This window comes from Narcine bancroftii, chromosome 10 (genome assembly GCF_036971445.1).
Source record: "Narcine bancroftii isolate sNarBan1 chromosome 10, sNarBan1.hap1, whole genome shotgun sequence".
In the NCBI taxonomy this organism is placed as follows: domain Eukaryota; kingdom Metazoa; phylum Chordata; class Chondrichthyes; order Torpediniformes; family Narcinidae; genus Narcine; species Narcine bancroftii.
Genome location: NC_091478.1, coordinates 26307276 through 26322263, shown reverse-complemented (window position 1 = coordinate 26322263; position 14988 = coordinate 26307276). Strand labels below are relative to the sequence as shown.

The 14988-nt window shown below is 45.1% G+C and overlaps 1 protein-coding gene across 2 annotated transcripts; it reads left to right on the top strand.

Moving 5' to 3' along the window:
• The first annotated feature begins 8008 nt into the window (after positions 1 to 8008).
• On the top strand, positions 8009 to 8939 carry avpi1 (arginine vasopressin induced 1). Of its 2 annotated transcripts, none has more exons than XM_069900314.1 (2): positions 8009 to 8371; positions 8506 to 8939. In XM_069900314.1, the coding sequence occupies exons 1-2, from the start codon at positions 8037 to 8039 to the stop codon at positions 8681 to 8683; spliced, it is 513 nt and encodes a 170-aa protein (XP_069756415.1). In that variant the 5' UTR covers positions 8009 to 8036; the 3' UTR covers positions 8684 to 8939. The 2 variants fall into 2 exon arrangements, with proteins under 2 accessions (XP_069756415.1, XP_069756416.1); XM_069900315.1 differs by having other exon boundaries at positions 8010 to 8371; positions 8563 to 8939.
• The last annotated feature ends 6049 nt before the right edge of the window (positions 8940 to 14988 follow it).

Below are 14988 nucleotides of genomic sequence, written 5' to 3'. Positions count from 1 at the left end.
GTCCAATTCTTAAATGCATCTTACTCTGTCAAAAGGTGATGTCTTTGTGCCATTTCTCAGCTGTACTTTTCTCTATACTCTGCACCATTTGACTGGGCAATGTCCACTGCCAAAGGTAGTGGACACAGCCCAAAACATCACAGGCAAAACCCACCCCACCATCGAGAACATCTACAGGGAACGCTGCCATCAGAGAGTAGCAGCAACCATCAAGGCCCCACACCCCCCAGCACATGCTGCTGCCATCAGGAAAGAGGTCTAGATTCCACAAGACTCGCACCACCAGGTTCAGGAACAGCTGCTCCCCCTCCTCCATCAGACTCCTCAACAACAAACTCAATCAGGGACTCATTTAAGGACCCTTATTCCTGTACTTTATTGATCTATTTTCTCTCTGTATTGCAGTCAGATTATTTATATTTCTTTATTTGTTTACATATGTACATATCTTCTTAAGCAGTTTTTTTTTCCCCCCCCTACCAATAAGTGGTAATTCTCCCTGGCCTGCAGGAAAAAAGAATCTCAGGGTTGTATGTGATGTCATGCATGTACCTTGACTATAAATGTGAACTTTGAACTTATTGTTACCCCACTCCCCACCCCACAGTGGTCTTGTTTATTTGCTTAGTATTACACTATCTGCTGAGCTGAATAGCACATAAAATTAAGCTTTGTGCTGTATCTCAACACATGTGACCATGAACAATTCAATTTGTTCAGAAGTGACAATGATAATAACGGGATCTCTGAGGCTTTAATTATATTGGCGACCATCTTGTTGGGCAATTTGCCTGAAAAGTGTAAAAAGACGTTAACATTTTAGTTTTATTTTATACTTACAGCACAGTTACAGGCCCTTCCAGCCCATGAACCTGTGCTGCCAAAATACACCCACGTGACCAACTAATCTACTAACCCCGTACAGTTTCTTTCCAACAGCTATCAGGCTCTTGAACCTTCCTACACTCCCCTAACCTTGACCATTGAGGGCATCTCAGTGTGGGAGGGGAGCTCAAGGTCAGAAGAAGCTGCAGAAGGTGGTGAACGCAGCTCAGAACATCACACAACCCTCTCTCCCCTCAACGGACTCCATCTACATCTCCTGGGAAAGGCAGCTGGCACACTGAAGAACCCATCACTCCCCGGACTCACCCTCTTCTCTCCCCCACCCACCCCCATCAAGATTAAGGTCCAAGAGTGAAGTCACGTGTAACAGGCCTGAAGACAGTTTCTTCCCGACAGGCATCAGGCTCCTTACAGGAGGAGGTCAAGACCCATCTATAAGGGAAGAGCAGAGGCAGTGGTGCAGAAACTTAGAGAATAGGAGCAGGAGAAGGCTATTCACTTCAAGGGCCTAAGGGCCTGTACTGTGCTTAATGTTCTATGTTCTAACACCGGGTCTGGGATTGCTATGTCCTTCTGAAATCTAACCAACACTGTCAAAGCCACTGGGGTCATCAACACCAGGGAATGAGGGAATCTTTCAAGGTTAAAAGCACCGTAAAATGTCAGTTTAATTCTGTTTAATGCATAAATCGGCCTATTTTTTGGCCAAATCCAGCAATCTCCATTTACAGCAACCCCCGGCATTTTTTGAGGGTGGCTCCAAATCCTCTCACTCTTTCGTTTGCACTCATGAGCCATGATAAGGTTTCACATTCCTTTTGTTAGCTCTTGAGAAGAGCTGCCTGGAACTGGTTTAGACTGACTACAGAAAGCTGTGGTTCACCGCAAGCAGCGCTAGACTCAGCAGCTGAATCATGAGGTGCTTTGCCATGGATTCAGGTCTCAGCTGTTTCAGTCATTTTCTCTTTTCCCACAGGCAGCACACCCCACCTCACTTCCCCCACCCTCTCATATTTGTACAAAGCCCTCTTGGCTAAAAATTAACAGCTGCTCATTAACCTGGAGGGAATCCCCAGTTGTTTGATCTTTTTAAATCTTGTATTTACAGGGATTGTCATTTATAATCATTTTTGCACCTTGGGTGTTATACCGCTGCTGTGAAAATAACAAATTTCACGAGACATGTTCATGTCAATAAACCTGATTCTGATCTTTAAATACGTTAAGGAAGCGTTCAGTCTCGAAACGTTGGTAACGTATCTGCGTCCTAGGGACACTGCGAGACAGGCTGAGCTCTTTCAGTATTTCTGCGTTTTTACTTTAAATTCCTTGTAATTCTTCTTAACTATTTTTATTTTAAATGTAAACATAAAGCACAGTAACAGGCCTTTTCGGCCCACAAGTCCGTGCTGCCCAATTGTACCCAATTAACTTTAACCCCCGGTACACTTTGAATGGTGAGAAGAAACCCACGCAGACAGGGGGGGAGCAGATAGTGCCAGATTCAAACCGTGGTCACTGGTGCTGTAAGACAGTTAGTGCTAACCACTACGTGAAACGTGCTGACCTTAACAGGCTGGTTTTATCCCTCTCGATTATACTGTATTACTTTATTCATAAAATTTAAATGATCATACGTTATATTCAGATCCCTCCATTTACAGTACAAATACATATTATTCCATTTGCTTACAAGATGCAAGTTGAAGGATAAGGTTTGACCCAAGGCATTCCATGATTAGTGCAGGGACAAGCAAGGAGAAACCGGCTCTGGGTATCTGATGCCCATCATTCTTGTTGAACACTGAGTGAGGCTTTGCTTAACATGGTTAAGCAACCATGATGGTTGCTTAACTGATGGTTAAGACTCCTGAAATATCGGCCAAGAGGCGCAAGGAAGAATTGCTGGGATCAAATGTGTGTGTGTGTGTGTGGAGGGGAAGGGTGACTTGGGTGCTGGGTAACTTTGGTTTTGACCTTGAGTCCATAAAACATAGGAGTAGAAATAGGAAATTCAGCCCATCAAGTTTGCCCTGCCATTTAATCATGAGCTGACCCATTTTCCCACTCAACACCACTGCCTGGCCTTCTTCCTATAACCTTTGATGCCCTGGCTAATCAAGAACATATCAATCTCTGCCTTGAATACACCCAATAACCTGGCCTCCACCATCACCTGTAGCAACAAATTCCACAGATTTACCACCCTCTGACTGAAGAAATTCCTCCCCATCTCTATTCTAAGCGGATGCCCTTCAATCCTGACATTGTGCCCTCTTGTCCTACACTCTCCCACCATGGGAAACAACCTTTCTACATCTACTCTGACCATGCTTTTCAACATTGGGAATGTTTCAATGGGCTTCCCCCTCATTATCCTAAATTCCAACGAGTACAGGCCAAGAGCTGTCAAACATCCCTCATATAATAACCCTTTCATTCCCGAAAACATCCTTGTGAACCTCCTCTGAATTCTCTCCAATGTGAACGCATCCTTTCTTAAATGAGGAGTTCAAAAGTCTTCACAATACTCCAAGTGAGGTCTCACCGGTGACTTATAAAGCTACAATTTCACATCTCTGCTCTTACATTCTATTCTTCTTGAAATGAATACCCGAGGCCATGGTCATGTGTTGGGTCGAGCTGGGCAAAGGATCAATCCTGGCGGTGAGGTCACCTGGATTTTGGCTCACCACAGGTGAGGTCACCAACTGACGCTGTGGAATGGGTCACTGCAGTGGAATGGGCTCAGGTGTGCTCCTGCATGAAGTCCCGGTACTCAAAACTGAGCGATGGAGCATGTTGTGTGCAGCGATGGGTGTGCAGGGCTAACTCCTCTCATGGTCTAGGAACAGTCCTGCTGAATCTCAGCGCAACACCTGGGGGGGGCCAATACAAAATCTGAGTGTTATCTAGATTGTGGGTTTAATGCCTTCAGGCCTTGAGGAACTGCTCCTGCTCCAGGGTCTCTGATCTCCTCTTCACTCAAGATTCAAGTTCAATGTCACATTACACCTCAGTTTGTGAGAAGGGAGCAATCCAGTAAGTCAACTGACAGGGAATTCAGCTTCCTGGAATATCTGACATCTGCCTCACGCCTATCGTAGTATTTGTCTTCCCTCTCATCATTTCCTGGTCTTCGGCCCACCCCCTCCTTCCAGGAATTCCTGACCTACTGGGGGTTCGAACCTCCCGGGATCACTCCCTGAGTTTCACACTCTCTCCCTCACACACACACACCTCTCTTGGCCATTGCTGGGGTTTGTGACCTACCCTTTGAATCCCACTCCCCGGTCTCGCCTTTTACTTTCTTTGACACACCGACTGACCAGTCGGGACCTAGGGCTGGAGCCTGGGCCTGGTTATTCGGGGAACACACTTTCCCAGCAGTTTAACTGGATGATTAAAATCCTCCCCCCTTCCCCTTCTCTTTCCCTCTCTCTCCCCCTCACTCTCCATCTCTCCCTCTTCTCACTGCTCCTTACCACAGAACCCTGAAGACCAGCACCTCTGTCTTCAACAACAGTTTTTAATCCAACAGCTATCTACGTACTACCCTCATCATAAACTGCTCCAGAGGCATCAGAAGATCTGTCTGCACGACTGAAGCATCACTTTTATTTCTTCCACTAACTGCAACTGTGAACCTTTATTTGACTTTTCTTTTGCATCTACATTCTCACATGCTGCAGCCATACAGTGACACGTCGTGCAGACAGATCTTATTGTGATTCCGGAGTAGCTTGCAGTTAGCGTTACAGTGGTACGGGGAGGTTTAATAGTCTGACACCTGTTTCAGATCAAAGATCTTCCTCAGAACTGGGGAAGTTACAAAGGAAGTAGAAACACAAGGTTGGGGAAACTCAGCAGGTCGAGCAGTGTCCTTTATAGAGGAAAGATAAAGATACAGAACCAACGTTTCAGGCTTGAGCCCTTCATCGAGGTATGAGCAAACTGTGGACAGGCTCCTGAAGGCTGAGTTTCTCCAGCATTGCATTTTTACTTCAGCCACAGTGTCTGCAGACTTTCGTGTTTTGCCATCACCTGTTGAAGAGAAACTGTTCTTCAACCTAGAGGTGCTGGTCTTCAGGCTTCTGTACCTTCTGACTGAACGAAGTAGCAGTGAGCAGAGGTTGTGACCAGGGTGGCGGCCTCTTTTGTGAAGGTGGTGCCCTGAGTCAGTTAGGGAAGCATCCTGCTGTTGACACGCTGGTGACTGGCTTCAAGCCAAACCAGTCTGTGCTGGTCCCAGCCGGCTGGAAGCGGAGTGAGTGGATTCACTCCACACTCTCTCTCTGACTGTATTCTGTTTGGCCAATCTCCAAATTGCAAAAGACAGAAGCTGTTTATCTCTCTCTCTCCCCCCTCTATCTTTCTCCTCTCTCCCCCTCCCTTTTTCCTTTCCCTATCCTTCTTTCTCTCCCTTCTCCCTTTCCTCTCACCTTTACCTATCCCTCTCTCCTTTCCCTATACTCTCTCTTCCCTCATCTTTCTCTCTCTTTCTCTCCCTTTCCCTCACTCTCTTTCTTTCTCCCCCTCCCTCTCTCTCACCATTTATTTTCCTCTCCTCTCTCCTTCCCTATCTCTCCCCCTCACTCTCCATCTCTCTCTCTACCTTTTTCTTTCTCCTTCCACCCCATCCTCCAACCTCTCGAGAGCGTGAGGCAGGCAGAAGCTATGGGGAACAGATCAGCCTCTCATTCATCACAAGACAACTCTATTTAGCTGTAACTAAATCGTGATGACAATGTGACCCATATGAGCTTCAGAAAACACTCTCAGGCTCTTAAAAGGGGAGAATTACAGACGATATGCTGGAATTCAAATCCAACTTAGTCACAGAATTAATTTAAAAATCCCCAGAGACAATGTGAGAAGCACCGAAGAATGTGCCGTTAATTCAATGAGACAACTTTAAAAACCAAATACCAGAGTTTATTTCCAGACCAAGAGTAAGGACATTAGACAAAATGTTCATCAAACCTTCATTGACCGGAGCAAGGACAAACACCCATCAGTACAAGAACAACTTCTTCCCCTCCACCATCAGATTCCTGAACAGACAATGAACCACAGACACGACTTCACCTTCTCTTCCTTTGCTCTAATTTATTAATTTTATTTTTAATGTAATTTATAGCAATTTGCAATGAATTTCGTGACACACGCTAATAACAATAAATTCTGATTCTGATCCTGATCACGCATAAAGAAAGATGTAGAGACGTAAGAGTGGGCTGATAGAAGGGTTACATAGATAATGTCAGGAACAGGAGTGTGTACATATGAAGGAAGAGGGACCAGTCCGGCACTCTTTTCTCCTCAGAAAGGAATCTCTCAGTAAAGGTTCCCCTCCCTTCCACATCTCACCAAGGGTGCTGCCTGACCTGTTGAGTTCCTCCAGCATCTCTTTGCTGAATCTGGTCTCAAGCTGCATTCCCTCATTCTCATCAACTCACCCCACATTCTTCCCCTGACCGAGACAATTTACACTCTCCATTAACCAAGTGACTTGCATGTGTTCTTGGGGATACAAGAGGAAACCAGGTGCCCAGGGATAACCCATGCACCACTCAGCTTGATTTCACGGCTTTGATAGTGTTGTGGTTAGGGTGACAGTGGCCCAGGATTGAATCCGACACTGTCTATCAAGAGTTTGTATATTCTCCCTGTGCCTACATGGGTTTCCTCCAGGTGCTCCAGTTTCCTCCCACCCTTTAAAAATGTTTGGGGATTTGTACATTAATTGGCCACAGGCTCATGGGCCGGAAGGGCCTTTTACCATGCTGTATTACTGTTTACTACTGTTTATGTTTGAGACTTCATCCATAGTAATGCGCCCGCAACCTCAGTCAGTAAAACCCAAGAGTCTGCGGACAATGTGGTTGAAGTAAAAACACAATGCTGGAGAAATTCTGCAACTAACCCATGTTGTAGTCCACGTTATCCATCCCTACATCTTGCTTCTCCTCCTCGTCCGATTAAGTCTCCCCTTATGATCTTCCTCTCTGAGAATACCTGACCTTACGTCATCAATACTGCCTGTGAAATCCCTTGGAATATTAAACGATGCTCTATAGTTATTTAAAATAGCCCTGTTACCCATTGAGAGATGCACTGACAGGTTGGGATGAGGAAGTTTTTGGGGCCTATCCATCCTGTTCATTCTCTTCAATGAAATCCCTATTTTATTCTGATTGTTACATTAGCATGGTACGTCCATTGTTTTTGTTGACAGACTGAATCTAGGATCATGTTGCGCGAGGAATTTTTTTAGCAAATCTGGATCAAGAGCGGAGTCTCCAGCGCCCAGAGGAACCAGGTATCAGAGCTGGGATTCTAGTGTGTGCCCGGGGGTGGCGGGAAGGGCTCCCGATGGGCTTTCCTATCGGGTCGGAGGTTTGGATCTGGACTGGAGCTTGTCGTTGCCCGTGGACTGAACAGGAGTCTGTGCGACCACAGAGTCTGTGGGAGCGCTGGAGGCGAATCCACGGACACGCAAGTGTTTCTGAAGGGACTCTCTTTTGCTTCTCGTTCTCTGACTATAATGGGCGTAGGGCAGTATCTGCTGATGGTGAACCTTCATCTGCCTTCTCCTGTTTTACAAGAAGACCATAAAAGAATCTTGAATAGTGCCTATTGAAGGTACAGATCAACAGTGCACATGGGCTTTAAACTGACTATTCTTGAAGCCCGTTAAGTGGCTGATAAAATGCAAACAAAAATTCTATTTTGCACCAATTGCTGAGGAGATCTCTGCAATTCCTGTCCACAATAGTCTTTGCAAAACTCAAAATTCAGTTAAAACTTATCATCCAGTGCTTTTCAATTGCCTGACAAACAAAATAAGTGCTGACGATAACCAGCTTAAACCAGAACCGGCTTCCCCCAGATGTGGGCAGAAATTCTCGGTTACATCATTCACTTCCTCGTCGCGGGTTGATGGACAGGCGATCCAAGCTCCCATTGGCTAAGCGGTGCTGTCAATCATCCAGAATGGCTTCAGTCGGTGGGCAGCCGATTGGTGAGTTATTGTATCCGTCCCCGGGCTCTGCTTGGGATAGGATGCCGGGCGGTGCCAATCACTCGGAGTGGCATTCCCCCCCCCACCACTGCACGTCTGAGCCAGGCCCTCCTCGTATAAAACCCTTGCAACCGGCTTCAAGCGGCTCGAACTAGGTCAGTGCTGGATGCTGGCGGGGATGGAGCCGTCCCCTGTTCCCTGCCCCGTCTGCCCGGCGTGGTTTGGCAGCAGGTGGGAGCGCAAGTCCAGGAAGAAGGCACGGGCCAACATTTTTCAGGACGTGGAGCTCGGACAGATGCAGGCGCTGTTCAGGAAGAGCGGCGACGAGAATGCTGAGGAGCGGGCAAGAATTATCTGGGAGAAGGAGAGGCAGGAGAACCAGGACATTGCCCAAGCTCTCATGGAACTCAAATGCAAGAAGACTCAGCTCTTTTTCAAACACAACAAGAGCGGCGCAGAGTTCTTGGGACTGATTTGGGTCAAAGCCTTTAACAAACTGCGGTAAATATTTGCACTTTAACAACAACAAAAAGACTGCTTTTAAGAAAAAACTAGTTTTAAGAAAACAACTACCTCAACTCTGCTTTTCCCCAGTGCATATGCATCGCGCTGACTCTTTCTTTTGCTTTCTGCAGTTTGAGTTGCAGCATCTGTGTGTGTGTGTGTGTAAAAATTCTCGTCGTGTTCCCCAGCATCAAGGATGGAGAATGGGGCTGCGAGCTCGAATCCAGCGGCGTCGTGGAACGGTCGCAGAGAAGCAAGATCAAGCGAAAGAGGTTGACCACAAAAAGACCCTTCAGCCACCTGCTGTGACGGGGAGAACTGTCAGCATCGGGTGCTGCTACTTCAATGGTGCTGAGTTGTCCTCCACGACTTCATTTGCAGCGAGACAGCCACATTGAAAACACTGCGAATGACTGGGGAACTGGACTTGATGGATAGTTTGTTTCCTTTGGATTGCTATTTAATTCTGAACACTAAAACTTGTCTCTTTTGAATGACCAATTTCATTTCATTTTATAGAAAAAAAATGTCTTGTGCATTTCAATAAATTTGTCATTATTAACAATGGTTTCTGAAATCTAAATTCAGCATTTTCAATGTTACCTGGTTATTTTTGTTTATAAAATTATGTATCGGGTAAGATTTTGATTCCACTGTACCTCTTTTCCCGCCAAGTGCCACCTCATTTGTCGAGGAGGCCATTCTTCCCTCTCACCCAGTGCTCCCATTTCATATGGAAATGGCTGGTCGTGCCACATCCCTTTCACCTTTTCAGGCCACATCCAACTCCCACTTTTGAACTGCTTCACCTTATTGGAACTGAGATCTGAAAGGGAGCTGAGGGCTTCCTGATTTGTGTCGGAGGTTCGGATCTGGAGCTCGGGTTGCTGACCGATCGAACAAGAGTCTGTGCGGCCGCAGAGGCTGGGAACACTGGAGGTGAATCCATGTACCCTGTGTCTCGAAAGGGACTTTCTTTTGCTTTCTCCCGTCGTTTGAGGTGCTGAGCAATAATCTTGATGCCTCTGCCTTGCGGCAGACAAAAGTAGAAGTATATTTTGAATACTACATTTTGTATTAAATGGTAATAAAAAGGTAGAAATCCCTAGCACAGAAGTTCCAGTTCACAACACTGAGTAAAGAAGTTTCTCGTCTGTCCTAAATGGCCTCTTCTCCTTGGTTTGTGACCCCCTTGTTCTGGACTTTCCCAACATGAGGAACATTCTAAACCCAATTTGCTGGAGGAACTTGGGTGGGTTGTGCAGCCTCACTGGGAGAAAAAAAGAATGGTTGATGTATTGGGCTGAAACCCTTTGGAAGGAGTCAGGGATGATGTGTCGACCATTCTTCTCCCACTGATGCTGCTTGGCCTGCTGAGTTCTTCCACCATCTGCAGTCTCCTGTGAGGAATTGGGAACCTTCTTCCTGCATCTAACCTGTCCAGTCCTGTCAGAATTTTGTGTCAATGAGTTCTCCCTTCTTGGGGATCTGCACATTTGCTCTGCTCCCTCATCCAAGAATGTCCTTTAAAGCATGACAGTCTGCAGACACTGTGGATGAAAAGACAAATGCTGGAGAAGCTCAACAGGTCAAACAGTGTAATTCATAGAGCTAGGATAAATATTCGTGACCAACGTTTTGGGCTTTGAGTTTTTACAAGAACGTTCTCTGATTAGGAGGCCTAAACTGCACAGTGGTCAAGGTGTGGCCTCACCAAGGCCCTATACAACTGCAGTCAGACCTCACTTCTATATCACAAGATCTCTAGTGAGAAAAATAAACATGCTGTTTCTTCACTGCCTGCTAGAACAAGAGCTTCAACCATGTGTCTCATTGCACCTCCCCTTCTCTTAATTTCTCACCATTCAGATAATCTGCCATCCTATTATTGCCACCAAAGTTGACAACCTCACCTTTATCTACATTATGCTGCATCTGCTGTACATTTGCCCACTCTCTAAATCCGTCGCCGACTGTAGCCTCTTTTAAAATCATTTTTATTGATGTTCATATTAAGCAAAATTGAACAGTACAGTTATACATTATAATGTACAATTCAAAAGATAAGAAAAAAAAGCCCTTATAATTCAGAACCCCTACCACTAACCAAAGTTAAAAGCTGGCACATAGGAACCAAGTGACAACAGCCTGGAGATGGACAGCACAGCACCAAAGCTTCAGAACAACCAGAATTCTTTAGGTTATGATAATGGTCCGTAAATGGACCCCCATGTCTTTTGGAAGTTTATATTTGACTCTTTAATGGCATATCTAATTTTGTCTAAACTTATGCAAGACATAATATCACTTAACCATTGTGAGTGTAGGTGGAGTATTGTCTTCCCATCATCTTTAACTGATCTGAATAGAGCAATTAAAAGGGCAAAGTTCTAATTTGAACTTGAGAATCACCAATAATGTTTGAAAGATAGCTTTCAAAAATGTTTCTAAACTAGGGCACATCCAGACATCAATTTTGCATTTGTCATAAAGAGGGTTTATAACTGACTAAAAAAGAGACAATTTAACTTTAGATCTATGTACTTTATGGACCACTTTAAATTGCGACAAACTGTGTCGTGCACAAAGGGAGGTCATGTTAATCAGGTTACACCTCAACTGAGAATGAATCCTGTTCCCAATCATTCTTGATCTTAACTAATGAGGCTATCTTTAAATCAAACAAATTATTATAGACAAGAGAGATTGATCCGTTATGAGAAAATTAAATCAAAAAGTTTATCAAGAATGTTTGCCTTGTGAATTCATACACCCTCTTGGAATCCTCCCCACAGCTCACACTGACGACCAGCTTTGTGTCCTCTTCAAGAACATAGAACATTACAGCACAGAAACAGGCCTCTTCAGCCCTTCTAGTCTGTGCTGAGCCTTTTTTTTTGCCTGGTCCCACTAACGCACTCAGTCCATAGGCCTCCATACCCCTCTCATCCATGAACCTGTGTAAATTGAACCCGCATTCACCACTTCTTCGGCAGATCGTACCACACCTCCACCGCTCTTGTGAAGAAGTTCTCCCTCATGTTCCCCCTAAGCTTTTCCACTTTCACCCTTAACCCATGTCCTCTATCTCACCTAGCCTCAATCGAAAAAGCCTACCTGCATTTACTCCGTCCATCTCCCTCATAATTTTAAATAACTCTATCAAATCTCCTTTACAAATAAAGCAGAGGAATGATATGCAAAAAAAAAATATCAGTTGCCAAAAAGAATAAATTTTGTATGATCGAAGGAGCTTTGATGCTATCCTATCGCAACTGAGGTGATGTCATCTTGCATTGGTGGCTAACCTTATAGGAATCCTTGGCAGGGCTTGATTTGGTCAATAGACAATAGACAATAGGAGCTGGAGTAGGCCATTTGGCCCGTCGGGCCAGCACCGCCATTTTAGATCATGGCTGATCATTACCATCAGTACCCCTTTCCAGCCTTATCCCCATAACCCTTAACTCCATTACCCACAAGAGTCTTATCTAACTCTCTTTTGAACATAGTCAGCGAATCCGCCTCTACCACCCTCTGTGGCAGAGCATTCCACAGATTCACACTTCTCTGGGTAAAAAAATGCTTTCTCATCTCTGTCCTAAAGGGCCTACCCTGTATTCTTAAACTATGCCCTCTAGTCTTCGTCTCCCCCATCATTGGGAACAAGTAATCAGACTTCACCTTGTCTATCCCCCTGATGATTTTATATACCTCAATCATGTCCCCCCTCATCCTTCTAAACTCCAATGGATACAAGTCCAGTTTTTCTAGCCTTGCTGCATATGACAACCCTGCCATCCCTGGAACTAACCTTGTAAATCTGCGCTGCACACCCTCTATAGCTAGTATGTCCTTCCTCAAGTTTGGAGAGCAGTACTGGACGCAATACTCCAGGTGGGGTCTCACCAGGGCCCTGTATAACTACAGAAGGGTGTCTCTGTTCCTATACTCCAATCCCCTCTTTATGAAAGCCAACATTCCATTTGCCTTCACAGCTTTCTGAACCTGCATGCTAGCCTTCAGTGACCGATGAACAAGTACACCCAGATCCATTTGCACTTCCCCACTCCCTAGCTTGTCTCCATTTAAATAATACTCAGCTTTCCTATTTCTTCCCCCAAAATGAATAACCTCACATTTGTTCACATTGAAATTCATCTTCCATTTAGCCGCCCACTCCTCCAGCCTGTCCAAGTCCCTCTGCATTTTCCTTACATCCTCCTCACACCCCACACCGCCACCCAGTTTAGTGTCATCTGCAAATTTGCTCATGTTATTTATAATCCCCTCATCCAAATCATTAACATAAATTACAAACAACTGAGGACCCAACACCGATCCCTGAGGCACTCCACTCGTCACATCCTGCCATTCTGAAAAAGACCCATTTACTCCAACCCTTTGTTTCCTATCTCTTAACCAATTTCCTATCCATGTCAGCACCTTACCTCCAATACCATGCTCCCTGATCTTGCCCACTAGACTCCCGTGCGGTACCTTATCAAAGGCCTTCTGGAAGTCCAGATACACCACATCCACTGGCTCTCCCGAGTCCACCTTCTTTGTCACATCCTCAAAAAATTCCAGAAGGTTAGTCAAGCATGACGTACCCTTAAGGAATCCATGCTGACTAGCCCTTATACTATTATTACTGACTAAGTGTTCTGCTATTTCTCCTTTTATGATGGACTCCAATATCTTCCCCACCACTGATGTCAGGCTAACCGGTCTATAATTTCCCGTTTTCTCCCTCCCTCCTTTCACTTGCTAGGGCATGCCTGACTGTCCAGTCTAAGGTCATTACAGTCACCTTGCACATGAGACATAGGAGCAGAATCAGGCTATTCAGCCCATCAAGTCTGCCCCATCATTTAATGCTGGAGAAGCTCAACAGATCAAACAGTGTCCTTTATATAACAAAGGTAAAGTTACATAACCAATGTTTCGGGCTTGAGCCCTTCATCAAAAGCTAAGTGGAGAGCAAGTGATACTGCATCTTCTGTGGAGCAATTGTGACTTATCATTGTGTTATGTTTCGCACTGTTCTTCATCATGGACAGGGAACGCTATCTCAGTGGTTTGTACTGGTACAATCGGATGACAAATATACTTGAGCTGAACTGAGTACCTCCAGCATCTTTTCTCAGATGAAAAACAGAGAAAGCTGAAAACACTTGTTAGGTGAGCAGACGCTGTGATTGCAGTGGAAACACACCGAAATACTGGAGGAACTCAGCCGGTCTTTTCAGCACCCATAGGAGACAAAGATTTATTGCTGATGTTTCAGGCCTGAGTCCTTCTTCAAGGAATAAGCAGAATAAGCCAGAAGCATGAAGTCTCAGAAAGTCTCAGAACTAGTGGGGGAGGAATCCAGCCCAACAAGAGGTTGGGAATAATTAAATGATGAGGAATAATTTATCAAGTATGTGCGAAAGGAGATGGATTGGAGAGACAAGGATAAGGAAAGGCGATAGGGAAGAAAGTTGGAGGGGGCGTTTAACTAAAGTCAGAGAAGTCAATATTAATGCCATCCAGTCACAATTGTCAGGTGATGCAGTAGAGCATAAGAAATAAGAGGAGGAGTCGCCCATTGACCCGTCGTGGCTGCTCTGCCCTAATTTGGCCACTTGCTCTGCCCTAATTTGGCCACTTGCCCTGCCTGTTCCCTGTGAATCTCAATTCCCCTATTAACATATATCTATCTTTGTCTTAAGAACATTGTGGAAAGCCACTGTTATGCCGGCTGGACATGCCTCGAGACTGATCCTACCCATAGCCCCTTGCATGTTCCCCTTTTGCTTTGCTTCAGTCAATCAATGAGGTTGATGGTAGTTCCAGTCTTTACTTAATAAAAGCCTGATAGTTTCACAACATCAGCAGTTTGTGATTGATATACCATCAATATTCACAAATTAATTAAAACTTTTCAAAATGAAGCATGGAACAGTACCTGAAACCTGTGAAGCTTGACATCGACCACCAGAAACACCGAACACATTCAAATTTTGGCTACGCTGCTTCAAAAACTTCCTGGTGGCAGCCGTGGATGAAACTACTCCTCTCGTGTGTTGGGCCCCAAGTGTTCCCGATGATTAGTGACGCCAGCTCGTACCAAGCAGCTATGGAGACCCTCAAGGCCCAGTCTGGTACAATTGCTGCAGAGAAATAGATCGGAGATCAGTCCACAGGACCATTAGTGGCAGAGAGGATCACTGGAGCCTCCCTATCTTCACCCATCAAGGTGATCTACTGGAAAATCATTGAGGACCCCTTCCATCCCGCACACAGCATCTTTCAGCTGCTCCCGTCAGGAAGGAGATAGAGGAGTATCAGAGCCAGTACCACCAGGCTGAGGAACAGCTTCTTCCCATGGGCAGTGAGAATGCTGAACGACCAAAGGAACTGCTTGCACTAACCATCGGACACTCTCACATTCATGAAATAATATTTATTTCTTTATTTGTCTATGTGAAAGTATTTGTCCTGCATATGTATTGTTTGTCTTTATACAGTATGTGTTATATCTGCATGTTTTGCATCGAGGACAGGAGAAAGCTGTTTCGTCGGATTGTACTTGTGCAATCAGATGACAATAAACTTAATGACGTGAA

Excerpts from the sequence above, each read along its gene's own strand:
- avpi1 (XM_069900314.1), top strand. The coding sequence starts at position 8,037 with ATGCTGGCGGGGATGGAGCCGTCCCCTGTTCCCTGCCCCGTCTGCCCG. Across the intron at positions 8,372-8,505 it reads AAAGCCTTTAACAAACTGCG|TTTGAGTTGCAGCATCTGTG; the intron begins GTAAATATTTGC and ends TGCTTTCTGCAG.